The following is a 27,254-nucleotide window of genomic DNA, read 5'->3' on the forward strand; positions in this document are numbered from 1 at the left end:
CTTTTGATGGGGTAATCACTGCAGCAGCAGAGGCACGGATTCCTGCCTGATGACAGCTGTATGTGTCCTGACACAGCTGTATCAAGACTCTCTGTGCCAGGCGTGAGACTTCTTGTCTACTAATGGTCACATTCAGAAGGAACATACATCTGTAGAGATGGAATGACACCAGGTTACCTCAAGCCAAAAACTTGCAATTTTTGTGCTTTGTGTGAAGAAACTACTTGCACCTGTGCAACAGACTCAGGAGAATCCAGTTGTGAAGAATGCACTCTGAGCTATTTTACACAAAATCCTTTTGATTTGTTCTACAAAACTGTATATTGTTGAATTGATACCAAAACACCTTTTGTTTTTCATCTTTTATCCTTTTTTTATTTGTTCAGAACTCCTGACATTTGAAGACTACAGTTTTGAATTATTTTTATTGAAATTGAAAGTGAAATTGAAATTGAAAGCAACGATGAGAAAATACAAGAGATTAAAAGCAATGCCAAACATAAAAAAACAAGAAAAGCACACAACTATTTACGTTCAATTACAAAAGCACAGTTTTTAAATTGAAAGGATGAGAGACGCACAAAAAAGTTATTTCCCAGCATCATTTGGCTGGAAGGGATCATAGTGTAAGTTATGCCACTGTCTAGGAAATTCCCACTGATGGGAATGTGTACTTCTTATTGAGTGGTGCAGATGTGAGGAGAGGCTGATGAAGTATAAGAAAAGGACCACAGAGGACAAGCATCTGCAGTATAATACAGAGAGAGAAAATACAATGGTAGGAGAGACTGAGATCTCACTGGCTGAAACAGCTCTTTTATCACTTCCCTCAGTTTCTGCTCTTCCTCCCACTCTCAAGTTGGTAAAGAGAACATATGCAAGCAGGACAGACTGCCAGTGCTGCTTGGCTTCATTTCAAAGCTGCTTGGAATGCACTCCTCACTCCCAAACAGCATGTGTTTGCTTCGTCACATCTTCCCTCATGACTGCAGCTTACTATTCACTGCACCCACACACTGGCTTTCATGATAGATTAGCTACCCTCGTAAAGGTAGCATTTGTGGCAGTGTGTGGCTGCATCCACACCTGTCATGACTCTTTAGAAAGGAGGGGAAAATTGCTACTGTTCTAGACAAATAACTAGGTGTTCTTCCAGCAGGAGTAACTTTTGCTACATGATTACATCCTGATGTTTTGGCCAGTGCCAGTGACTGCCAGGCTCTTACCTTTACTGTCTGTGGGATGGGGAACAGGCAGACAAGTTCAGTCAGGGGAAAGAATGAAGACACCTTGTTATCATGTGCCTGCACAATCCTTAAACACAGGCAATCCCTGTCACGGGAGAAGGGCTCTACTCCTGACAGGAAAACAAGCAACTGGTCCAGAGGGTAAAAAATAGAGGGGAAGGATGATTTGATGATGATTTACTTTTTGTCCCAGAACAGATAGACCACAATTGAACTAAAGAGAATTAGAAGAGCTGCGGCATCTAATGGGCCCACTGAGGACAGCTTTTACTTTTCATATACATTTGTTTTGAAAACATGACATTGCTCAATTCTAAGTCAGCAAAAGTGATTCTTTACTGAAGCCAAGACTAGCATGAGTTTGTTAATACACAGCATGCCATTACAGCACCTGGGCATCAGTAAAATCAGTCACTTTGAGAAGCAATACAAAAAGTTCTCTGCTGTAGACTAAATTCTGATCCTCCTGAGGGGCATGAGGAACAATGTCTGCATTCATAAATTCTTACCTCAGTGTGGGTCTGGGGTGGTGTACAGGGCAGCAACAGCCACAGCAAGAGTGGTGCAGAGCATGAGCATGCACGGCACGAGATCACTTGGCAGTACTAGGCTGGCTTTTGGCAAAATGACTGCAGTCTGGCTGTGCACCACTTACCTGTTCCCTTCTGCAAATCAGCTATTGCCTTGGAAATACTTCTTCTCCTCTCAAAGGGGTGAACTCTTTATGGAAGAATTCCAAATAGCTTGCTACAACTCTGGAACATAGCAAGAAAATCTAAGTGTAGAACTTCAGAAAGTAGTCAGGGTTCTCATAAGGGCAAGGTGCTCATCAGCTTGTGAGCATTCACTGTTGTCCTTGTTAGGTGACAGCAGGGGCTTGACTTGGTTATGCACTGTATGCCTCCTGTAAGTAGGCTGAGCTGGTTCTACTCAGAAAAGAGTGCTGCTGTAACTTCTGACAGTAGAACTGGCAAAGCTGCCCCACTCCTAGAAAAAAACTAATGCTACAACTTCAGACTATTAAAAGAGGCTTATATTAGTTCAACACTCTGTATGCTGGAAACAAAGAGATTTTGATTTAGTCATTGGCACAGTGAAACTGAAATAATTATCTTGTGGACTCAGGGCTTCCTTGATAATAAGAACAAGAGGTGAAATGGAAGTCTGCATGTATAATTCTGCATGCTACTATGATTTCTGACATTTCTCCTATTTTTTTCCATGCATGTTTCTTTTAAATTGATGTAAAAGATTTTAGGAATTAATGCAGCTCATGATCTTCAAGTATTACAATGAAATGCCTGTTTAACACATTTCTGTTCCCTCCCCTAAAGTGAAAATCTTTCCAAAATTTTGAAAGTAAATGTCTTTGCTGTAAAGCCTAGAAAAATGATCTTGCTGCTTCAAATTATTCAATTTGGAGGAGCTACTATTGAATCACTCTTCTTTTATTAGTAGGAGCTACTACTGAATAACTCTTCAATTAAAGTTTTACCTAACAGACTATGTGTCTGCCTAAACTTTTGCAAGACTTTAGTGGTCTTTAGTGGTATCTGCACATGATCTAATCTGAAGTTGTAACTTGTACTATCACAGAGTTCTACTCCTCTCTTCTACTATGTGAGCTTCTAGCAGTCATTCAGTCTTCCATGCCAGTAATTCTGCTCAACGTCTGCAGTCTTAGCTATGTGCTCATGTGGCACACGGACACTCATCATCCCTGTTTTCTTCTAATCATCATGCTAGCATTTGATGCTGGAAAGGTTGCTTCACTTTATGAGAGGAAACACTCTTTATAAGAGTTAAAAAGGTCTTTGTTACAGCTTGGTTTTATTATTGGTCTCTGTAAAACTGTGATCTATTTCATTGGAGCAGACTACTAATCAAGACAGACCACTTGATGGTCTACTCAGCAGTTGAACATTTTAGACTGAAAAAACTTGATGGATTTTCTTGTCAGCCTATCTGAGCACTCCTCACCACCACCTGAGTTTGGCACAAACATTGCAAATCTCACAAGTCATAGAATATTTGAGAGAACCAGGATTTGGAGGAATAATATGAAGTCAGTTCCTTACACAAGACTTCATAAACATAAGTATCCAAGTACAGCTCTCACAGAAGGAGTTTGAACTCCTCTTTCTGAGGAAAAAAAGTAAATTCAGATTATGATAGTTTTGTTTGCTAAGAAAGCTTCTGGTTCAGTTATTAAAAAGCAATGAACAAAACCAGTTCCAGAAGACTTGAGAATTTTTAGTTAAGAAAGACATTTTTATCTAAAGCAATTCACCCATTCTCTACTAAGAGTTATTTTTCAATAAACTTACTAGCATTTCATAAATCAGAATGAAGGATTTCTTGTAACAGAATTAGAAACAGTCTGTCTGTACATCCAGGATTGCCCCATCCCAGGCCAGAATCTGTTACTCATCCTTGTTAAATTTTACATGGTTGTTGATTGTCCATCTCTCTATTTTGTTTCAATCTCTCCGCAGGGCCTTTCTGCCCTCAAAGGAGTCAACAGCTCCTCACAGTTTAATGTTGCCAGCAAACAGTATTCCTTCAAATCCTGTGTCCAGGTGAATGAGTATTGAAGAGGACAGAGCCCTGCAGAACCCCACTAGCTGACTGGATGCCAGCCTGATGTTTTTGTAAAATACATAGTATTCTTTCCAAAGAAAACATCCCATCGCAGTTTCATAATTGCCTTGGAAGGCATAGGACAGATTATTCCTCTGTGCACAAATTATTATCAGGGAAATGTCACAATGTCAAATGTGTGATTTGAAGCACCAGCAACCATACAAAATACATTATTTTCGTCCAATCTTGCATTCATTCATGCATGCATGCATTCATTCATGTTTAGCTCAAAGAGAAGCAAATACACAGTTGTGAGTGCACACAGCATTTGGACTATCAAAATATATTGAGCCAATATCAATATATATATTGATATATATGGCCATGGGTGAATATGGGAAAACAACATGACTTCATGTGCTGTCACCAGAACTGAGATATATGTATGATTGGAAATAATACTGTAATGTACTTCTGTTGATTGTGCAAAACCTGCCTTGTAAATTTATAGAAAGTATTTTACACTTCATAGCAACCAAGAAGTTGAAAGTGTTTTGCTTAGAAGCTATGCTTTTATGATTTGTCCCATTTCCATACCATTTTATGTCTGTCAGTATACATCACAGTACTTCACAAAAAGTGAGAAACGTCTGCATAAATCAGAGGAGACTCTGAAGCAAGTATTGCTTTCCTTACTGATACATGCAAAATCAATATCTCATTTACCTAGAGTAGTCCTCCTGACCTGTTGACAGAATGGCCTGATTGTAATGACTGTCAGCACAAAGATCAGAGTAATGATACATGTAGAGCTATTAAAAATCATAGAAGTGCTAACACTAGTGTGCCTCACAGTCTACATTATTATGTGGGGAAAAAAAATACACATTTGAATGGCAAAAAATAACAGGTTTACTGCCATAACCATTTTAATTTGTCTGATGTGCCTCAAACAACTTTTTTTCTTTTTTAATTGAAATGAAACTCCAAATAATTTCTCTAGAAAGCATGTAAGGAAATTCAGGATCTGCTGGTTTTGAAAGTGCTGCATCAATGTAGATTGTTTTAGTAGCACCGAATTTCACATTTAAACCATAACTCTGAACCAAAGGTGCTCCTTTGCTTTTATTTGCATCTTTTGGACCAGGTTTTTCAAACTGCACTGTCAGCATTTCTGAGGAAGTATTTAAAAAGTCTTTTGAACTGTTGGAAATGCTTGAATACTTGCAAGAGGCCTTTTTAATGCTTCTCTCCCACGGAAGCGGGTTTTTGCGACGGTGGTTCAAAGCCAAACTTTCCCTACTATCCTTGTAGAACCTTTGTACAAGTCACCTGAAACCACAAGCCGGGTTAACTATTTACCATCCCAAGAGGAGGCGGGAACGAGAGACTAAATGCATGTTTTACCAAGTAAGGCTTTCTATCTTCGCACGTCCACTTCCCTCCCCAAACCAGCCCGGCTGTCCCGACCCGCCCTGACGGCCGCGGGAGCGGAGGGCTGGGGAGGCCGCACGGGCTGGTCGAGGGCCGGGACACCTGCGCACACACCGCGCCAGGCCGTCCCTGCCCGCCCCCCGCTCCGGCTGCCCTCCGGAAAGCCCCGGGCCTCTTTCCCCCCGGCTCCCACCCAGCGCTAACTACTGAAGGCGGGACACAGCCCCATTGCCCCAGAGGAGCAGCCGCGAACACGAGGCCGGCCCGTAACCGCAGGCCCGTAACCGCAGGCCCTCCAACCAGCAGTTTACAGCCAGCCCTCAGCCAGTCCTAGGACCGGCCCTTCTCGCACTCCGCCTCGCCCCCGCCTCGCCCCCGCCCCGCCCCGTCCGGCTCCGGCATGAGCTCCGCTCCCGCCCGCCCCGGGAGCCGCCACTCCGCCTTCATCCCGGTCTCCATCCCAGGGCCATCCCACCCGTAACTTCACTTCCGGGGCTGCCATTTTGGGCGGTCCGCGGCTGGTCGGTGCAGCGGGGCGGGCTCAGCTCGGCCCGGGCCGCGGGGCTGTGACAGGGGCTGTGACAGGGGCTGTGGCAGCTGCGGCGGGGACCCCGGAGCCGGGCACTGTCGGGACGCCGCCGCAGGGGCAGAGCCGCCGGCCGGGGACCGCAGCGCCCGCCTACCCCCGCAATGTCGGACTTCGACAGCAACCCCTTCGCCGACCCGGACCTCAACAACCCCTTCAAGGTGAGGGGCCGTGAGGTTTCCTTGGTGTCGGTCTGCGCCGAGCCTCGGGGTTTCCGCGAGAGGAAGCGAGGAAGGAAAGGGGGAAGGGAAGAAGGAAGGAAGGAGGGAAGGAAGGGCCCCGTGGCAGCTGCGGGCCGGGGTCTCTGCCCTGAGAGGGCTGCGGAGACTCGGAGTGGGGTGGGGGCAGGGCGCGGAGGATAGGCAGCGTTTCACAAGTTCAGAGCTCCGTGTTTTCATCTGTACCTAAAATAATACAAGTCGTATTTCAGATGCGTTATTTCGATGGAAAAAAAGAGAAAAGTTGGGGGTTTTTATTTTGACACTAGCTTTGTGCTAGGGGTAATGCTACTACTGTGTTTTTTTTTATTTCGCCTGGTTGAGCTAAATAGTTAAACTTAATGAATTAGAGAATTTATCCTCTTCTTCTCTAGTCTCCTCCCACTGCCTTTAAGCTTACTTGTTCCCTTACCTTTGTCTGAAGTAACCAGGGTACCAATGGCTGGCATGAATTCTACGCTGCATTTCAAACTGCTTTGTTTTAATGTGCTTTAAAGCTTTTATGTTTTGCACTGTTGACTTGTCATACAGCTGTGAATTCTTTCTTCACTCACTGTTTTCAGTTGTCAAAACGAGCTGACCTCTCTGGATGCTTCCCCTCCTGTCGTTTTCTTGTTTAAATCCAGTTCAACAAACTTCTGAAGCTACCTCCGTTGATAATGTTACTGGACTTTTTGCAGGCACTTTAAAGCACACAGATAGTATATGGCAGCGAGTTTAGAATGTTAGTGGAATAATTAAGGTTTTTAAAAACTGAGGTGTTACATTTCAAGCCAAGCATACTTCTCTCCATATAGGTGCTGGAAGTATAATGTTCTTAACATTTGTTCATTAGAGTTGGTCTCAATCTTTAGTTTAGTTTTTATGGTCACAAAACATAGGCAATAGTGTTCATTATGCTAGAATTCCTTAGGCTAAGATCTGTTTTCACTTGTACGCAGTGCAATGATCTTCCAGGTGAACACAAGTCCTGGTGTTGAGTCTGCTGCCAGCCATAGTTTGGGCTGGTAGCAATGTCGGTGAGCACTGTTCTTTTTGGCACCAAACACTGAAAATGTGTAATTCTAGAATGCGTCTTAGCAACAGAAGTACATGATGCTTTTCCTCCTACTTCCATCCTTCTTGTAATAGTTAATCAAATAACATCTAGCAAAATCCAGGGCAGTAAGGGGTATTAGATGCAAAATAGCTGTCTTTGCAGTGCTCATCAGGCCATGTAACTGGCCTTGTGTAGTGCTGTGAGACCTAAACGAGGCATACACCTGAATTATACTTCCACTTTGAAGATACTGCTTAAAGTGCAAAAGGTTATTCCACTTTCTCTGTAGGGAAAGACTTCTGTTGTAACTGTTGGGCAGAATCCATGCTCTGCTTCTCATCTGCAGTGCATAGTGATAAAAGGACTCTAACAGCTTCTCTGTAACTTGAACTCTCTGTTTGGACTTCTTCATTTGCAGAAGGTGGTTCAGGAAAGCTGTGTACCTTTTCAGAGGCTTTTTTCCCTTCCTTCAGTCTTTGCTAACATCCATCACATTCTGCTGCCCATAAAAGTTATCTTGCATGCCTTTACTTACTTGTGCATTTAACTTGAAGGGGCAAAGGACCTATAAATAAGCTAAAGCTTGATGGCCATCTTGTTGGCAGAACAGCTTTGAAATTAGTGGGTACTAATGCATCTATGTATTTAAGTTTATGTGTTTTAAAATACTTTATGCATAGAGCCAGTATTTCCAGATGGACCCTTGCAGCCTAAGTCATTTTGTCTTAACACTATCCTAATGTACTCATATTTTTGTCTTTGCTTGATAATTTTATGTATGATGTGATTAGTTGTTTTCCTTGCTTTTGAAGCTGCTTCCTGTACTAATGTAAAATCACGAAGTAGTATGGAAGAGAAGGAGTGGTGGGAAGGCATCAGGTGGAACATTGTTGCCAAGGTCTAAAGATAGATCCTTTTTTTCCTTAAACATTTTGGGTTTACTAGCTGTCTGTGATGTACATGGGAGGTTTCCTGTAACTGTTCCGATGTCTTTTTATTAAAAGATTAGAGCAGAGCTTCTTGCTTGATATTGAATCACATAAAAGTATTCTCTGGAAAGACAAAGGTAAAGCATAAACACCTAGTGCTCAGTGTTTTGGGTAGTTAATTTACTTTTAGACTTTCAATAGTATTATCAGCTGGAAAAACTGAAATTAGCTAACCTGGCTTGATCATGAAGTGCTGTGGATTTTGATACAAGTGGCTACTTAACCTTTGCATTTTTTATTCTTTGTTGCTTTAAAAAAAGCAACAAAATGCACCTGAATCCAGAGTCATATATGCTTTTGAAGTAATAGTTTTCCTCTCTAAATAAATGGGAATAGCATTCTGAATGCTATACCTACAAATCCAATAGATGGGGGTTTTTTGAAAGTCAGAGGGTACTGAAATAAACAGAAAAGTGACAGGCTAACACTTACAAGCTTTTGATAGCATTTAAGTTGTGCAAAAGAAAATGCATCCATGTACCATACAAATGAAGATGTGAGAATCCTTTTATAATGTAATGTATCAGCAATATGAAGAAGTACACAGTAGGTATAACCTCGGGTATCATGATTGGAAGCGAGTTAGTAATGAAATCTATTAATTTTGTTTACTAAGAAGCACTAGTCATAGCTTATGAGTGTGAATTCACACTTTGTAAAGTTCTCACTTTCAAATGCCGCAGTCCCACAGCACCCAAACAGGGTGAGCAGAGCAGATGTGGTGATGGTAACTGCATTCAGTGCTAGGCAGATCTATCGAGAGGAGACAGATCTGAGCCCAGGTTAGAAAGCCAAGCCAGGGTCAGGACCACATCCAGTGAAGGTAAACAGGATCAGCCAACAGTCCTGTGATGATCACGTAAGGCCTTAGTAAGGAGTGAGGGCCTGACCGCTTAAGAGGAGTTTGGGAATCCTCGAGGTCCTGACAGTCTGTCTTAAATAGCATAAAGCAGCATGAAATAAATTTTGTATGACAAAACAAAAACGTGTTTCTAATGTAGCTGTCTCCTTGTGGTTTTTTTTTTTTTTTTTAATGTCATAGGATAGGTGATAGTTGTAGTCTTCTGTCTTGGGAGGTGATACAGTTACAAAGGTTCTGAAACAGCAGTCTCAAAATTCGGTGCAAGTATCATTTACTCTGAAACAATCAGTAAATCAGCAGTTCATCTACAATAAAAATGGTTGGTTCTGTGTTCTTGGTTTGATTTTTTTTTTCTTTTGCAAACGAGCAATCCTACTACTCAGAGAAGTCTTTTTAAGTAGAGCTATGAATTTCACAGGCCCTTCATCTTGGCTGACAGGCAGCAAAAGGTTGGAAAACTGACTGTTAATTATCCTAACATATGAAACAGTTATTTTTTGGTGGCTGTAGAATGAGAACTATAAAGACTGAGTTGTGTGATAAATTCCATTGATTCAGTTCATCTGATGTGTTCAGCTCTGAGCAGATGCATGTATTTGACACCATTGAAATTATGATAGGCCTGAAAACTAAGATAATTTCTGTTCAAATGTGTATGGTGACCTTCAGGGAAATGCCAAATCACTGTGTGATAGGAAGATTTTTCTTTTTTCTCCATCAGATTTAGTGTGGGAGGGCACAAGCAGAGCAGACCTCAAATGTATATATTGTTAAGTACTTGAGTAGTTTCTTTGAGTGGGATGAGGGATCCAGACTGTGAGTTGATACCTTTGAATTGTTGCTCCAAAAAGACAGATCTTACATAGTTCTGTCATGACTGACATTCTTGTTTAGATGGCTGAGGTACTCTGAAATTGCACTGAATTGCTCCCACTGAGGTCACAGGATTACTTGAGTCACTAGAGCTAAGTACAGAAGTAATTCCAGTTGTAAGTTGGATATTATGCTTAATCTTGACTCACATGAGCACAGATTTGGTGGGAAATACAACCCAGATGTTTGATACTGAGAGCAGTTGTGCAAATGACTATTACCTTCTGTGGCAGCAGAATCTATACAGTTTATATTGTTGTTGCTGAGGTGAAACTAAAGTGATAGAAACTTAGAGGAAGAAAGAGAAGTCCTGATTTTTTTTAAGAATTGGGACCCTTACTACGTAAAATGTTGGTGCAGCTTTAGAATGAAGCAGTTTTGTCACATGCCTAAATGCATAACTGAGTTTTAATTCCTGTATCTGACTATAAAATATTCTGATTTAAATTGTCTGTCTTAAAGTTAGTATAGAACATAAAATATAGGTATTTTTTCTGACTTTACTATCTGCTTTCCCTTCATGTCTTCAAAAATTATGAATACCCCTAAATCTTGCATAAATTGATGCTGAACATCGTGGTAGTGGATTGTCCTTTAGCTGTTCTACATGGAAGTTGATTTCCAAGAGTGCACTTAACCAGTGCTGTAAGTGCACTGTAATCCGTTAAAAATGTGGAGCGTTTTAATAGTTATTCAGTGTCTTATAGCTGCATTTTTCCCTCTAGATTTTCACTGAGGTGTTAGCACATATTGCCTAGGGTTACTATTGCACTGTATACTGAGATTCAATGTTACAAAGAGGAACATACACGTGTCATAGCTGGGAAAGCAGAATGGTTTGAAAGCAGCTGGGAGGTGGGGGTGATACTTTGTTAGGCATTCCAGTACTCCATTGGAAGGTGAGGCTGGTGCAAACTTTAGGACAAATTTGGCCTTGTCAGCCTCTGAAGTTCTTCTAGGTTTCAGAGGTGGGGATCTTGCCTTGCTCAGTTGCTCAGAGCCCTTCACAGCTCTGTTTTCATGTGATGAATGTCACATACAACAGACAGCATTTGCTATGATAAAATAAAAAAACTTGGTTTTTCAATTATGAAGGAACTGTTATGTGGCTACTTGGGTATTTTTATTATTATAAGTCCAGAATTTTTTACCAAATGTTTATTCCACATGTGTGAATTGCAATTTCATAGGCCTAATCTGGCATTTTTATGGGATGGAGCAACACTCCAGAACCTGTTCATGTAAAGTGTGACGGATAATTTTCTCTTTGTTCAAGAAATCAAAAAAGTCAGACCAATAGTTTCAGGCATTTTGTATTGCATTTTTGCAACAGAAATTAACACTTAATTTTCTGACCCAGTGGTGTTATCTTAGGGAGTACTTCAGAGAGAGCAGGAAGTACAACTGTTACTATTACTATAACCTCTTCCCACCCCCAGAATCAAAATCCACAAAACTTCAGGATGAATTCTTACTTAAATCTTACTTTCCAACTGTTTTTTTGGTTCTGGGTAGCTTCAGTGATTTTTATTTGAAATTGTTTTCAGTTGCTGATGTGTTGTAAAAGCATTAAAATCTCTATCCAAATCAGTGTTTAGTGTTAATAAATTCCATTTCCTGACCTCTGCAATAAAATGCCACTTTTATTTCCTTGCTAGTCCTTGGGGCTCAACTGAAAAAATGTTCTGTGCGGAAAATGCTTTTGTTTTTTGGTGGAAGAGTAGGTATCCCTCAAAGTGAAAAGTTTTTTCAGCAATATGAATGACAGTTTGGACAGGCTGATTCCTAGTTCACTATATTCCCTTCACTTAAAATCACAACTAACAGTATAAGCTTAGCTGATGCTGTTTTTCAGATTATTTCTGTATTGTGTGTTTTATGTAAGTTGTTTACTGGTGGGGGAACAATTCTGGACCCATATCCAGTGAAGAGTAATATGAACCATTGTTAGAACTGTATTTACTTCTTCAGTCTTTAATTTGGTAGTGTCTTCCATGCTAGTGAAACTGGTAGCTGATGACTAGTTTTGGTCTCCTAGACGACAAGAGGTCTATTCACTTCAATTCTGTTTTTTAAAAAGCTGTAAAAGGTCACATAGAATGGATTGTTCTGCTCTGTTTTAAACATCCCTGTTTGTAGTTAATTGTGTTTGTACATCTCTGATAACTGGGTATTCGATTAATTTTATCTCTATCTGAGCAATGTGAGCATAATTTGTTACCTTGGCACAGAAGATGCTTTTAATAGTTCTATAGGTGCTCTTGCCAGTATGAAATATAAATGTGTTGCTTTTTCTCTGTTTGTTTTCTCAGTTTGTGTTACTGTGTGTTGAGGTGTTTTTTATGACTTTCCCATTCTTGGCATAAGAAATAGGTTCCTGCTTGTACCTATCTTGTCAGGATTAGAAAAAGTGTATTAATATTTCATTTTGAGATTGATGGTACTGGAGAGACACTGCAAGAAGCAGCTAAAAGGAAAGATTTAGATGAAAAATGGCTAAATTAATTAAGTTGTGCTACTTTCTTAAAACTTCACTCTCCTAAACTAATTCAGATCTTGAAAATGTCGTCTGAAATGACTGTGTAATTTAAATGCAAAAATAGCTACAACAGCTGGATATGAAAAATAGTCTGGTTTTAATTCTGTTCTGTGATTGTATGACTAATAGTTAAATAAAAAGATCAGAAGCTCTAGGTTTGAACTGGCAGGAGTTTGGGTGAGATAAGACTGGGTGGAACATGAGATACAGAAAATAAATTATTACAGCATAGATTCACTTACTCTTATGGAATATTAGTTTTTACTGTTTTTAACCAGTAGAATATGCATGTCATGCAAAATAGAAATTTGATAGCAATCACTTAAACGCCACTTCTTCTGAGTATGTCATCCTGCACAACATGTATTAGTTGTATTCATTATTCAGACCCTGAACAATTTCTAAATTCAATGGGTTTTTTTTTTATTCTGCATCAGTGAGTATGAGTGCTTCACAACTTTCATCACTGTGTTTAGATGAGTTGGCATTTGCTCCATTTTTAAAATGAGATGCAATGAGTTTAAGGTAAATGATTCAAAACAATTCTTTGTGTTTTGTGGGATGTAGTGTCTAATCTCTTCAGAAATATTGTAAGTAGTGTTTTGAAATATGAAGTGTAGCTCCTGTTGGTATCAGTCATTTGATGCACTGTAGGTGTTCAAAACAATTAGAATAGCACCTACACGTGGGCACCCTGACTGCGAAGAGCTGAGGATGGTTGTAGCAGTGAATGAGTTACAGGAGAGATACGAATTTCCAGACTGGTACTTGCCTCCTTCAGCTGTGGCATTCCTCTTTTCCTGGTTTACTTGAATCTTTCTGGGTCACAAACTTCTTCTGAAGTCTTGACTGTGTAATTCAAGTTTTCTGAATGCAGAATTTCAATGCTACTTGCAGTGGTGGAATTGTGTATTTCAATACAACTGTATTTTCTTCATTTGCTGAGTAATGAAGCTTTACTTGAATAGAGCTTTTATTGAATGTCCTCTGGGTCATTCAGGTTTTTTTTAGAGCTGCTGCTGCTTTAGCAAACAATAGCAATATTTGGTAGAGGTGGAGCAATTGTTAATTCACAATGGCAGTTGACTTTTGACAAAGGGCTTCTTGCTCTAATCACTGTGTGTATTTAAGTGTTGAACTTATTTTTGAGTGCTCAGACTGTTGCTCTAGTACACCCTGTTGTCTCAGCATATGTTCTCTTTCATTGTTAGTGTCGGAATGTCACAGTAGATGTACAGGGAGATCTGAGGAGTTTTTGACCATGGTCTTCCTGAAAACACTTGAAGAAAAAAGGCTTTCTTTCATCAGATATTGATTTTTGTTTGTATGTTGTATTTCTGAATATAGGTTGCTCTTCTGAATTTGACGTGACCACTGTTTGATGCTTTTTGGAAATGGCTGCTGTTCAGTGGGTGTCTCATGAGTCTGATATTGTAGTTATTCAAGTAATTGAATTTAGAGTCTGTAGGCTCGATTTGGTTCAGTTATTTGGTTAGCAGTGCTCTCTTCAAACACAAGTTCAGTGTTGAAATATGCTTTTTAAGCAGCTAATTCAACCTAAAGTCCTAAGTACAATTTAAGTCATAGTAATTAGACCTGCCATTCCACTGTGTGGCTGGTGGTTAGCAATCACAAGTTGCGCATGTGTCTATACTTGAACATTTTTCTGTGGAGGAGGGAATTATATGAGAGCATTCTTGAAAGGGGTATCACATTGAAAGCATGAACAAAGTGTTTTATGCTCTGCTAATTGACATTAATGTAATTAATTCCAGTAAAGACTGGAATAAGCGTACTAGGCCTGACTAGGACGGAGTTAATTTTTTTCATAGCAGTCCCTGTTGTACTGTGCTTCAGATTTGTGACCAAAACAGTGCTGGGAAGGCACTGATGTGCTTGCACATTGCTGTGCAATCCTTGCACAGCGCCAAGACCATCACTGTTTCACACTCTTGCTTCCTCTCAGGGAATAGACTCAGGCAAGAAGCTGGGAGGGGGCACAGGCAGGACTGTTGACCCCAGCTGACCAGAGGGACCTCACATGCTGCATAACATCATGCTTGGCAGCAAGGCTGGCAGTGGTGGTAGTAAGTGGGGGAGCTGCTCCAAGCAACCATTGCTCAGAAGCTGAATGGACGTGGTGGGAGGTGGTGAGCAATTGCCTTTGCTTGACTTGTGGGGTTTTGTTGCCTTTTTTTTTGCCTCTACCTTCCCCTCTCCCCTCCCACCTTTAAACTGTCTGTTTTCTTAACAACCAAAAGTTGTATTTGCTTTTTCCTTTTTGGTTCTCTCCCATATCCCACTGCAGAGAGCAGTGAGTGAACAACTGGTTTCAGGGCTTTGCTGCTGGCTACAGTAGACATACCACAATAAGATAAAAGTTTTCAGCTGTATGCAAGTTTCTACTGTTCTATATATTGAATTTTGAAATTGTCTTGTTTATATTAACTTTGTTTTAACTTCATCTTTTTTGATCTTGTACTGGTAAGTCTAGTAAACCAATATATAGTTCAAACGTTACATTTAATTATTTGTATATTTTTATGTACTTTTCTGTTCAACATTTCAAGTAATTTCTGGTTGAATTTTGACAGGAAATGTACTCATGGCACCGTGTTTTCCCTCTTTTTTGTGGTTCATCTGCTCGGTCTTTTGTGATCACCATTTTAGCAAATTAAATAGTAACAATTAATTAGTTTACTAGTTTATGTTAGAGCTGATGATAGTCATTAGTTGTAACAATGTATTTGAGTCTAGCATGGTAAGTATCGAAGGCTTGTGAGGGAGACTCACCATTGTGGCTATTTTGAAGTAACTAATTAAAGATGAGTCAAATATAAGAAAGCTGATATTGAATTGCATTTAACATTGTTTTGTATGCATCTTTAGCAAGGATTATTCTTGTTCCATTGGAGTACCGTTTTGGAGCTAAATGTATGCTTTAATGAAAAGTGGTTTGTGACCAGAGGGTGTTTCAAATATGCTTATATACATGATTTTGCAAAATAGACAACATATAATTTTTTAATTTTTGAGGCAATGATTTTTCTTAAGCTTTTTTGTAGCAAACTTTTAACATTGCCTTATATGAACAATTTTGTGAGTATAGCTATTGGAATAAACAGACTTGTTCTCATTTGCTCTGTTCCTTCGAAATTTAGAAGCGGTTGGTGTTCTGCCCTGTTTTTTTTTTTCCTAGCTGTAAATAAGTTGACTGCAGCCATTAAGAAAGTCCTCTTCCTGCATCTGCAGATAAAGTTCCTGCTTACAAGACTAAGCTAAGGCCATAATAGATGCTGATTCTAAGAAAGCAGAGTCTGCATTTAAACTTGATTTTTATTTTATTCTGCTGAATAATTTCTGTATTAACTTAACTGTAGATTAAGTCACTTTTTTAAAAAGGAAGTGACTTAAGTCACTTACTTTAAAAAAATAAATAAATGAAATAGAATCATAGAACAGCTTAGGTGATAAGAGGTGTTAAAGATCATCTAGTTCCATCTCTCCAGCCATAGGCAGGGACACCTTCCACTAGACCAGGTTGCCCAGAGCTCCATCCAGCCTGGCCTTGAACACTTCTGGGGATGGGGCATCCACAACTTTCTTGGGCAACCTGTTCCAGTGTCTCACCACCCTCACAGTAAAGAATTCCTTTACAATATCTAATCTAAAGCCACTCTCTTTCAGCTTGAATCCATGCCCCTATTCCTGTCACTACATGCTCTTGTAAAAAGTCTCTCTTTTTCTTGTAGGTTCCCTTCAGGTACTGGAAGGCCTCAGTTAGGTCACCCTGAAACCTTCTCTTTTCCAGGCTGAAAAACCCCAATTCTCTCAGCCTGTCCTCACAGGAGAGGTGTTCTATCCCTCTGATCATCTCTGTGGTCTCCTCTGGACTCCCTCCAGCAGGTCCCTGTCCTTCCTGTGCTGGGAGCCCAGAGCTGATGCAGCCCTGCAGGTGGGGTCTCAGCAGGGCAGGGCAGAGGGGCAGAATCCCCTCCCTGGCCCTGCTGCCCACCCTGCTCTGGATGCAGCCCAGGACACGTGTGGCTCTCTGGGCTGGGAGTGCCCATGGCTGGGTCATGTCCAGCCTCAGCCACCAGCACCCCCAATTCCTTCTGGGCAGGGCTGCTGGGATCTGTTCATCCCCAGCCTGTGCTGGTACCAGGGCTGCTCTGACCCATGGGCAGCACCTTGCACAATGGCCTTGTTAAACCTCATGAGATTCCCATGGGCCCTCTTCTCCTAGAGCTTGTCCAGGTCCTTTTGAATGGCACACCATCCTTCAGCTGTGTCAACTGCACTGCTCAGCTTGGGGTCATTTGCAGATTTGTTGAGTGTGCACTCAATCTGTCTATGTCATTAATGAAGATATTAAATAATACTGGTCCCAGTACAGATCTTTGAGGGACACTTGTCAGTGATGTCCTCAATCACCTGCCTGTCCTCCATGTGCCTTAGCACAGCTGCTGGGAGGATCTGTTCCATCATCTTTCCAGGCACAGAAGCAAGGCTGACAAGTCAGTAGTTCCTGGGGTTCTCCTTTCTGCCCTTCTTAAAAATGGCAACTGTGTTTCCCGTTTTGCAGTCACCTGGGACTTGCCCTGAGCGCCATGATGTTTCAAATGTCATGGAGAATGGCTTGGCACCTACATCAGGCAATTCCCCCAAGACTCTGGGATGCATCTTGTCAGGTCCAACAGACTTAGGTAAATTTCAGTCTCTCAGGTGGTCATGAACCTGATCTTCTCTTACAGTGAGTAGTACTTTGTTCTCCCAGTTCTTTTCCTGTCAGCCATCCACTTCAGTAGTGTAGGAAGAGAGGCTGCCTGTGAAGACTGAGGCAAAAATGTTGAGTACCTCAGTCTTCTCCTCCTTCATTGTTCCCAGTTTTCCATTGTTACCAGCTGCATTATTGGGGGTGAACTTCTTTAACCTTCCATTTCTGCTTAACATACCTGTAGAAGCCCTTATTGTTATCCTTTGCATCGTGTGTAAAGGTTTTAAATGTATCTCTTCAAAGGGAATATGAATGTAAATATATATAACTATGTATTTATTTTTTTCTTCATCAACTCCAGGTTTTTTTTCTAATGTTGAACTAGACTGTTGGAAATGAGAAAATATCTATATATATCTATATATCTAAACATCATAGTTATAAAATAAGTAAATACTTACATATATAAGTATATATATAGCTCTTTTTTATGTTTGGTGTACGTATAGAATATGGTACATTTATGTAAATATGTAACTAACAGTATTGAATAAATGGGTTTACTCATTTTCAAGAAAGCCTACCTTTTATCCGTTGTTATATTCTGAAAAAGCAAAAATTTTAAGGTGCAGAAACAATGTGATAGAACCAGGCATCACATGGAATAAGTACAGGTTTTTTCAAACTCAGTTGGTGTGGTCCATTGTGGCGGGCTCTTCTGCAGAACAAAGCCTCCCTGTCAGTAGCACAGAGAAATGTTTAATTTCTGAAATTGTTTTCTCAAGCTAAATCTCGAGCAGTCTTTTTTGCTGTATAATTACTTGAGGTAGAAAAAAGTTAAACTTTTTTCCTTAATTTGACTAGTTCAAGTAGAAGCTGAATCAGAAATGCTTTTGGCATTATGGGACCCTATTTCTTCAGCTTCATTTTTATGAAATGCTTTCTCTGTTCTTGATGGGCTTGGGTGTACTTCTGGGTAGGGAAGTCCAAGGGTTACAGAAAGCTCTTTTCTTCTGTTGTGCTTTTCAAGTGTATAGGCTGGAGTCCATGCCTGGTCAACATAGCAGGATAGAGTTTTTTTTTTCCCTTCTCTCATGAGAGCTTTTTTTCCTTATAAATCAAATATATGACAGATGGGATTTCTGTTAACACTGTGTTAATCTAGGTTTATAAGAAGCTCAGAATTAAGTTATATTAGTTTGGGAGATAAAGAGGTAGATGTTTACAGACTTTTTTAGTGAAAACAAACCTTTTTTACTTTGAAACAAAATCTGACTTTTATATGATATAATGATATGGGTGTCACCTTTTTGATTATATGCATGTGCACAGATTTACACAACTATTTCCTCTTCTAGGATCCTTCTGTTACACAAGTGACAAGAAACGTTCCTCCAGGGCTTGATGAGTACAATCCATTCTCTGATTCAAGAACAGTAAGCATGTTTATTTCTTAATCATGCTGTTAATCTTTCATTTGTGAAAGAATTGGGACTGATGTAGAATGGGCTGGCTACAGGTGGTGGAAGATGTGGAAGAATAGATAGTTCCATTAAGTATTTGGAGGATGCATTGGCAAGGTTGATTTCACAGAGCTTTGACTTGTTAAGGAAGACTGGCCCTCTGAAAGGAGACCAAAACAGAACTGAGGTTTTTTTCCTGTTTTTAATAACATCTGATAGTTTTATTAAATTGTTTTTCCTGGTTTTACAGACTTCTGATAGCGAGTCCTTGTGGTTTTCTGCATTTCACTAGCTTTGGAGCTTATGAGTGTGGCACACTTACCCAGCATTTTGCTTTTGATTTTTGTTTCACTTAATGAAAATGTTGTTCAGAATAAGGAAAACATTGTGTTTAAATAATGGTCCACAGGCTTTGTATAGTGGTGCAGTAGTGAAAGGAAAAATTTATGTCAGAGAAATAGTTGCTTTACGCCTCTAATTTATATTGTTTCAATATACCTTGTGCTTTTCTTTTCCATTGTGGGGAAGAGTACAAGAAATAGGGTAGTAAATTCATACTGTAACCGCATTTTTCAGTGCTGCTTCTGATAGTGAAGATCTTGTGCAAGATTAAAAATTAAGAGTGCAGTAATAATCAACCTTTATGTGTTACTCACCTTCCTCTCTATCTTCTGGATGCTGAACATACGAGTATCTATTCAGTAATTATATGCATTTGAAAGAGTGTACCTAGGTACCTGAGGATATACTCACAATTCCAAGTGCTCAGCTCTGTTTTCCTGACAGATTTGTATGCAAGAGGGGAGCATACTACGTGTGTATACAAAGAAATATGTGCAACAAGAGTAATTGAAGAGACCCTGGAAGTGTGAACACCTTCATAGACTGGAAAACCAGAGGTAGAAGCAGGGTCTGTGAATTTTAGACTTGGGGAAGTACCCAAGTGTCTGTCAGTATCCCTGTGTGATGTCCATCAGATAGGGATAGAATCACTCTGTTTGTGTGCTGCTCAGAGCAAAAGCATGCAAGTAGTTTTGGTGGGAGTCAGTTATCAGATTTATAGTGGTTGTACCAAGATGGTATCTTGCAAACTCTAGAATTAACAAAGCATTCAGTTTTGATCTTGGCTGTACATAAAAGATGTGGACAGGCTGGAAAGGATCCAGAGAAGGGTCACAAAGGCAATCAAAGACCTGGGAAGCCTGATGTATGTGGAATGATTGAGGAAACTGTGTTTGTTCAGCTTTGAGAAATGAAGTCTTAGGGAAGACCTTAAGTCCATATTCCAGCCTCTAAAAGGTGGCTACAGAGAAGATGGAGACTCCACTTTTACAAGAAGTCACAAGTGAAAGATGGGAGGTGGTGCGTAAAAGTTACTGCTGGGGACATTCAATTGCACACAAGAACAAAATGTTTCGCAATGAGAACAACCTGATCAACAACTTACCTCGACTGATCTCCCCAGGGAATTGTTGGATTCTGCAGCATTCAGATTGAGCTGGACAGAGTGCTAGGCCATATTGTTTAGACCGTGCTTTTACTAAGAAAGGTTGGACTAGATGGTGCTTGAGGTCTCCTTCCAGACTGGTGTTAGTGATTCTTTCCCCATTCTCTCCAAGTGGAGGTTAATGAATTATGCTACAGTGCAAAATATTTCTCCATTTCAAATCCAGATAGATTTCAATGGATAATTATTCTGTGAGAAAGTGATTTCAAACTGAATACTAATATTTGTTGCATTGTCTCAGTTGTGCTCCCTTTGTCAAGTGAGGTACTTCCTACCAGTCTTTTTGGATACAAGATGGGACACAGGAAAAAAAAAAACCTATATTCTACTTTTCCTCAGTATTCCTTATTTTGTTTACTGGCTTCTGATATTTTTGTGCCTTGACTTTTTTTCATCCTTCACCTTCAGTGGTAGGAAGGCAACATGTATGACATATGGAGAAGAGCAAGTAGGCATGGGAGGTTTTTTGTTGCATATGTCACCACCTTAGTATCTAACATGAGAAATCAGTTTTGTTAGGGGTTTTTTTTCCCCTTTATTTTTATCAGATTTCAAAATCTGTCTTGTTTTTGATGTTAAACAAAAAAAAAAGTAGGCAATGGTGTAAATGTCATATTTTTGTCATATCCTTGGCTGATCTTCAGTGGTTTTGTCTCCAGCTCCAATAGTCACCATGGAGATTACATTGTATCTTTTGTCATGTTTCTGAAGATCAGCAATGAAGATTAGATTATACAATTAGTATTTCTGCTTCATCGTTTAATGAAATTATGTTAAAGAGAGTTTAATCTCTTCCTGCTTCTATGTTCTAAACTTTTCGGAGCACTCTTTGTATATAGATAAGCCTATACACTCACATATGCCTGTATATATATATATATATATATATATATATATATAAATATATATATATATATACCTGTCTTGGTGTGAAAAGACAGGTGTCTGCTAAGGAAGTCAGGAGCCTCTCCTGAAATGGAAAATATAAAACCCCTCCCTCCGAATTGTTATAATTTTAAAATTAAGGGTCTCTCAGGCAAAAATATGGGAGTAGGAATAACAGTTCTTTATTGAGGAAGAAAATAAAAATAAAATTAAAAATTGCAGTAATACAAAGCAACAGTGACAGAATCAGAATACAGCCTGACACCCTGTGGATCAGGGTGTTGGTAGCACTTCCATTCAGTGGTGCTGCACTCCTCCTGCAATGCCAGGTGTGGTTCTGTTGGAGCAGTGATCCTGTAGAAGGGAGGAATTTTCCTTTGAAGGTCCTGTGGTGGTGTAGATGGGTTTGGTCTTCCTCTGGGAATGCAGTGGAGAAGAAAGCTTCTTCTCTGGGAATCCAGTGGGAAAAGGCTGCCTGTGGTGTTCCAAATCTCAGATTATATCCAGGTAGGAATGCTTGGCTCCTCCCCTGGGCGGAGCATCTCACAATGGGATGATGTAATTTTATCAGTCATGCAGTGACACTCAATGGCCCATATTAACAGAAGATATCTCCCCAGAGGGAGGACTGGTTATGGAAGAGAGAAAGAAAACTGCCCAATTAAAAGTTATCTTCCCCAGAAGATAACTGCCCCACCTCTAACGAGTGGTGATAGAATACAAACCCCCAGCAACACCTTCCAACCTTAGACAATACCTATACATAATAATGCATACAGCAACCAATTTCAAATTGCTGCATTAGAAAATTGGCATAAAATCATTAATGAAGTCGGATTTTCTGTTACTGTTTCAATAGATGTATTTCTGTGGACTTCTTTTGTCCAGCAAATTCCTGGGTAGCTCCCTATCCTTCCATCTTGTGTCTAAACACAGCAGAAAACACAGAATTCTGTAAGAAATCAAACTAATCATCCACTCCTAACTTATTCTGGAATTTTTAACCTGTCCCAAATAAATAAACTTCACCTGTATGAGGAAATCAATTCAAGAGAGAATGTCTTTTGAACACCTATCTCCAGTCAGCTGTTGAAAACAAGTTTAGTTAGATGATTTTTTTAAACTGTGTTCTGATTGTTTTTAAACTGACTATTGCTGAAACCTTAGGCTGCAAACTACAAACTTTCACTTTGGGAAGTTGAACTATTCTTTAACTGTTACTTAATTTTGTGAAGGGAGCCTCTAAGACAAATGCAGGCTGAATGATTAAGAAGCTGCAACTGTCAACTGAAGCTGCAAGTCTGTCCAGATAAAAACAGCTACACATAAAGAATTCCATAAAGAACAAGTAGGCCCCACATCAAAAATCATATGGGACCAAAAGGCATTTGCAGAGCACATAAAGAACATGTGGAGAATGAGTTCATAGGTTGTGAGGGTATAGAAGCCCAGGTACTTCTTTGTTCTTTGTCTCTCAAGGTGCAGCCAGCTTAAGCTTTCAGGTGCTGGAATGTTCTATAAGGTCTTCCCAGAGCCTTTTCTTCTCCAGGCTGAACAAACCCAGCTTTCAGCCTGTCCTCACAGGAGAGGTGCCCCATTCCTCTGACCCTCTTGGTGTCCTTCCTCTGAACTCATTATGTTCATGGTCTTCTTAGATTGGGGGTCCCAGAGCTGGATGCAGTAATCCAGTTGGGGTGTCATGAGAGGAGATAGGAGGAACAGGATTGCTTCCCCTGACATGGGGCTGCTTCTGGTTAAGCTTCTTTGGATGCAGCCCAGGTTGTGAGCACAATGCTAGAGCTTGAGAGTATACTGATACAACTTCAGTACTCCTCACTTCTATGAAAACCCCAGACTGTGCAGCTATGTTTTGCAGGGCTTTTTGTTGAGCATTATTTTGGGAGCTAAATGATTTTCCAAGGCATTTGAATACTTCTGTTTGTTTCATTGTAAGTAGCTGTAGTATTCTTTTTGCTTCTCAGCTTTGATTAGGGTTATAAAAATAAGTACTTTAGTTTGGCAGGAAGACTTAGATCAAACTGAGTTTAAAAAGCATGATGGTAATTTTTTAAAGAGTCATCTTTTAAGAGTTCAAGAGCAAGCAATTTCAAAGTATTGTTATTCAAGAAAGTGAGTCAGAAGGCCAAGTTGGCTGAGCAGGGATCTTTTTCTAGAACTTAAATAAAAATGGGAGGTGTTTGGACATTTAAAACAAGGACAGATGACACAGGAGGGTTTGCAGAGATGCTGTTTGCCACTGCAGGGAGATTTGTGTGGTTAAAGCTTGATGAGCATCCAAGCTGGGCAGCACTGTGGTGGATGACAAAATGACCTTTTAAAAAAGTAAACAGCAAAAGGATGTTCAGAGATAATATTGGTCCATTACTTGATGAGGTCAGTCACTTCACAGTTAGGGGTGTGGAAAGAGCAGAGATGTTTAGCGCCTTTTTTACCTCTGTAACACCACTGATGGGCCTAGGGACCCTTGTAGTCTTGTGACTTGAAGGCTTTGTAAACTCTGAAGGTGTTCAAGGTTTACTGTTCCCACTGAATGCATGTAAGTCAATGAGGCCTGATGCAATTCATCCCAGTGTACTGAAAGAGCTAGCTGATCATTATCATGGGTCCTCTTCACATTATTTTTCAATGGTCATGGGAGTCTGGAAAGGTACCAGTTGACTGGAAGCTGGCAAATGTTGTCCCAGTTTTCAGTAAGACTAAGAGGGAAGACTTTGGTAATTACAGGCCAATAAGTTTCACTCCAGTGCCTGGTAAAATTATGGAGAAGGTTATTCTGTGAGCAAGGGACAAACACTTTAGAGACAATACAGTCATTAGTCAGAGCCGGAAGTGGTCCCTGAGGGGAAGGTCCTGCTTAACCAGCTTAAGCTGGGAGTTGGACTCCATGATCCTTGTAGATCCCTTTCAGCTTGAAATGTTCTATGACCATGATGCTTTCTTCACTAGGTTCTTCATCTATCGTAGATAATTTATAATACTTGTGCCTATTGTGCATTGCTGTGGTCTTTGAATAGTAACCTGGGCAAATACATTAAGGCTGTATTGAACTTCTAGCATTTATTATGAAGCTAAGTAAGTATGAAAACATGGTAGTATCAAAAACATGTACTTTTTTTCCGTGCTTAATGAAAGAAATTTGTATTTCAGCAACAGTCTGTATCCTCTAAATACAATGGCTGAAATGTATATTTTGCTGTGATTATATTCTTAACACATGTATTAACCTAGGAGAAATTCTGGAGTGATACCTAGCAAAAATTGGTGAAATAGTAAAGCAATAGATTATGGATCTTGAATTTGAAAGTTTCATATGTTACATTACTTCTCTAGTTAGCTGGGTGATATAAGCCTTTGTTAAGTAGAAGGCTCTGGAAGACATTATTAATAAATTACATGGTGTTTCAGAGTATGAATAGATGACTCTTAAATGCTGCAATCCTCTGAAACAGTTACTGGTTGTATTAATATTCATGTCTGAACAAAATTAAAATTCCATTTACTTTTACTGAATTCCTAAAATTCTTTGTGTGTTTATTGAAAGTAATGCAAGATAACAGCACCACGGAACTCAGTTGATGTCTTTTTTTCTAAAGATTATAAATATTGAAAGCAGGATATTGAGATTTCAATTTATTTCAGTAGCACTTCCTTTAAAAAATTTAAATTGGTTCTTACAGATATAATGAAAAGAAGTTTATTAGAATAGGAAAATATTTCTCTATAATTGTCTTTTGTTTTCTTAGCCTCCTCCAGGAAATGTGAAAATGCCGAATGTACCCAGTACCCAGCCAGCAATAATGAAACCAACAGAAGAACCATCTTCCTACACACAAATAGCAAAGGTTTGTCTGCAACTTTTAGGCACTAGGTTCCTTTTAATAATAATTATTTAAATATGCTTCTGGAATAATGTATTTTATAAGTAAGTATTGCTTTCCAAATTAAAATTAATACTGCCTTTAAGTAATTGGTAATATGTGAATTTTTGCTATATTGGTTCAGTCTTCATAAGTGGAGATGCTTAATTATAGTGAAAAGACTTGGAATATTTATGCCATGTTCATACTTTTTGTCAATATCTGGTGATATTTGTTTTGTTCAGGAGCATGCCTTGGCCCAGGCAGAACTGTTAAAGCGTCAGGAAGAACTGGAAAGAAAAGCAGCTGAACTAGATCGCAGAGAAAGGGAAATGCAGAGTCTCAATCAGCAAGGGGGTATGCATGAAAAATATACTTTAAATTTCTGAAATATCACTTTTCCTTAGAAACTTTTTATTTTACAGTGGCATTGTGAAGCAGATTGAAGAGGGATTTTTGTAATGTCTTCAGGAAAAGGAAGTTTATCTCCCTTAAGAAGATGAATGCAGTGAATAAACTGTGCTATCCTTTCAGATTTTCAGTGAAAAAAATTTAAATGTGGCGTCTGTAGCAAGTTATTCTCTTTTATCTATTATTCTCTTCTATTTTTATTCTAGATTAGTATCTGAGTAACACTACTGAATAAAAATGGAGCATTTTGAGATGAAGTAAAACCAACTTCTTGAAGTAACATCTCTGATTTCTCATTTATCTATTTACACCTGTATGAGAACTCTTCTGGTTTGAAACATTTAATTTCTTTTGCAGTGTTATAAACATAATATTCTACACAAATGCCAGAAAGATCTATTATATTATTGAACTTTTATTAAATTTTTTGGATGCCACAAGCTCTGTGCTGTGCAAAATCAACCGTTTTTTACAGCAATTTCACATGTGTGAGAAGATTTCCATCCTCTTAACTGAAGGTGTTTTTCTACAATTACATTTGTGGGAATATTCCTTTTCAAAAGAGCCCCAAAACCCAACAAAGCAAATCATTGTATGAAAGGTTGACTTTATCTGGTCATTTCACTTTTATCTACAGTTCTGTTTTATTTTCACACATGCTGGTCTTTTTTTGAATATGCAGTGTTACAATTCCAAATTGCTTAATTCCTTATAATTCAAGTTGTCAGGAGATTTTATAGAATAGAATAAAATATTTTCAGTTGGAAGGGACATACAATGAATCACAGAATAGTGATTGGAATAGAGTTGGAAGGGGACTCTGGAGGTAATCTCTTCCAAGGCAGGGTCACCTGGAACAGGTGATACAGGAGCAGGAATACATCCAGGTGGGTTTTGACAGTCTCCAGAGAGGGACATTGCACAAAGCTCTCAATGTAAAGCACTCTCAATGTAAAGAACTTCTACCTAATGTTAAGTGAAACTTCTTGTGTTTTAGTTTATTGCTATTGCTTCTTGTCCAGTATCTGGGCACCCCTGAAAAGTCTGGCACCATCCTCTTGGCACTCACCTTTGCGACATTGATGTGCATTGATGAGATCCCCTCTGTCTTCTCTTCTCTAGACTAAACAGGCCCAGCTCTCTCAGTCTCTCCTCATTAAGAGAGTTGCTCCAGACCCCTCATCATCTTTGTGCCCCTTCAATGGACCCTCTCCAGAAGCTCAATTTCTCTCTTGTCTTGAGTAGCCCAGAGCTGGACACAACACTCCATGGGGCCCAGTAGAGGGGGAGGATCAGCTCCCTTGACCTGCTGGCCACGCTCTTCCCAGTGCAGCCCAGGATCCCGCTGGGCCTCCTGGCCACAGGGGCACACTGCTGGCTCATTGTCACCTTGTGATCCACCAAGACTCCCAGGTCCTTCTCTGCACAGCTGCTCTTCAGTGGGGCAGCCCCAGCCTGTGCTGGTCCTTGGGGTTATTCCTCCCCAGCTGCGGGACCCTGCACTTGCCCTTGTTGAACCTCGTTAGGGTTCTCTCTGTCCAACTCTCCAGCCCACCAAGGCCCAGCCCAAAGGCAGCAGAGCCTTCAGGTGTATCAGCCACTCCCAGTTTGGATCATCAGCAAACCTGCTGAGGGTACCTTGGATCCCTTCACCCAGGCCAGTGATAAACAAGTTGAGTGAGACTGGGCCCAGTATTGGTGCCTGGGGAACACCACTGACTACAGGCCTCCAACTGGATTCTGCTGCCCTGATCCTGACCCTCTGAGCTCTGCCATTCAGCCAGTCCTTGGTCCATCCCACTGTCCATTCATCTAAACCAGGCTTCCTGTGCTTACCTGTGAGGATGTTATGGGAGATGGTGTCCAAAGCCTTGCTGAAGTGGAGGCAGACAACAACCACTGCTCTCCCCTCACCTCCCCATCCAGCCCTGCCATCACAGGAGGCTGTCAATTGGTCAAGCATGATTTCCCCCTGGGAAATTCCTGCTGACTGTTCCTGATGACCTTCTTTTCTTCTGCATTC

The 27,254-nt window shown here is 40.1% G+C and overlaps 1 protein-coding gene across 1 annotated transcript in view; it reads left to right on the top strand.

Annotated features, from left to right (window-relative positions):
* The first annotated feature begins 5,762 nt into the window (after positions 1-5,762).
* Positions 5,763-27,254, top strand: part of SCAMP1 (secretory carrier membrane protein 1) — a 39,228-nt gene continuing 17,736 nt past the window's right edge. The window contains exons 1-4 of the mRNA XM_071425253.1: positions 5,763-6,011; positions 18,446-18,523; positions 24,707-24,805; positions 25,066-25,177. Coding sequence (XP_071281354.1) covers positions 5,955-6,011; positions 18,446-18,523; positions 24,707-24,805; positions 25,066-25,177 — 346 coding nt within the window. The 5' untranslated portion in view covers positions 5,763-5,954. The remainder of the gene's footprint in view (positions 6,012-18,445; positions 18,524-24,706; positions 24,806-25,065; positions 25,178-27,254) is intronic.

This window comes from Agelaius tricolor, unplaced genomic scaffold, assembly GCF_023055355.1.
Source record: "Agelaius tricolor isolate 1412-34295 unplaced genomic scaffold, bAgeTri1.0.p SCAF_4, whole genome shotgun sequence".
NCBI lineage: Eukaryota > Metazoa > Chordata > Aves > Passeriformes > Icteridae > Agelaius > Agelaius tricolor.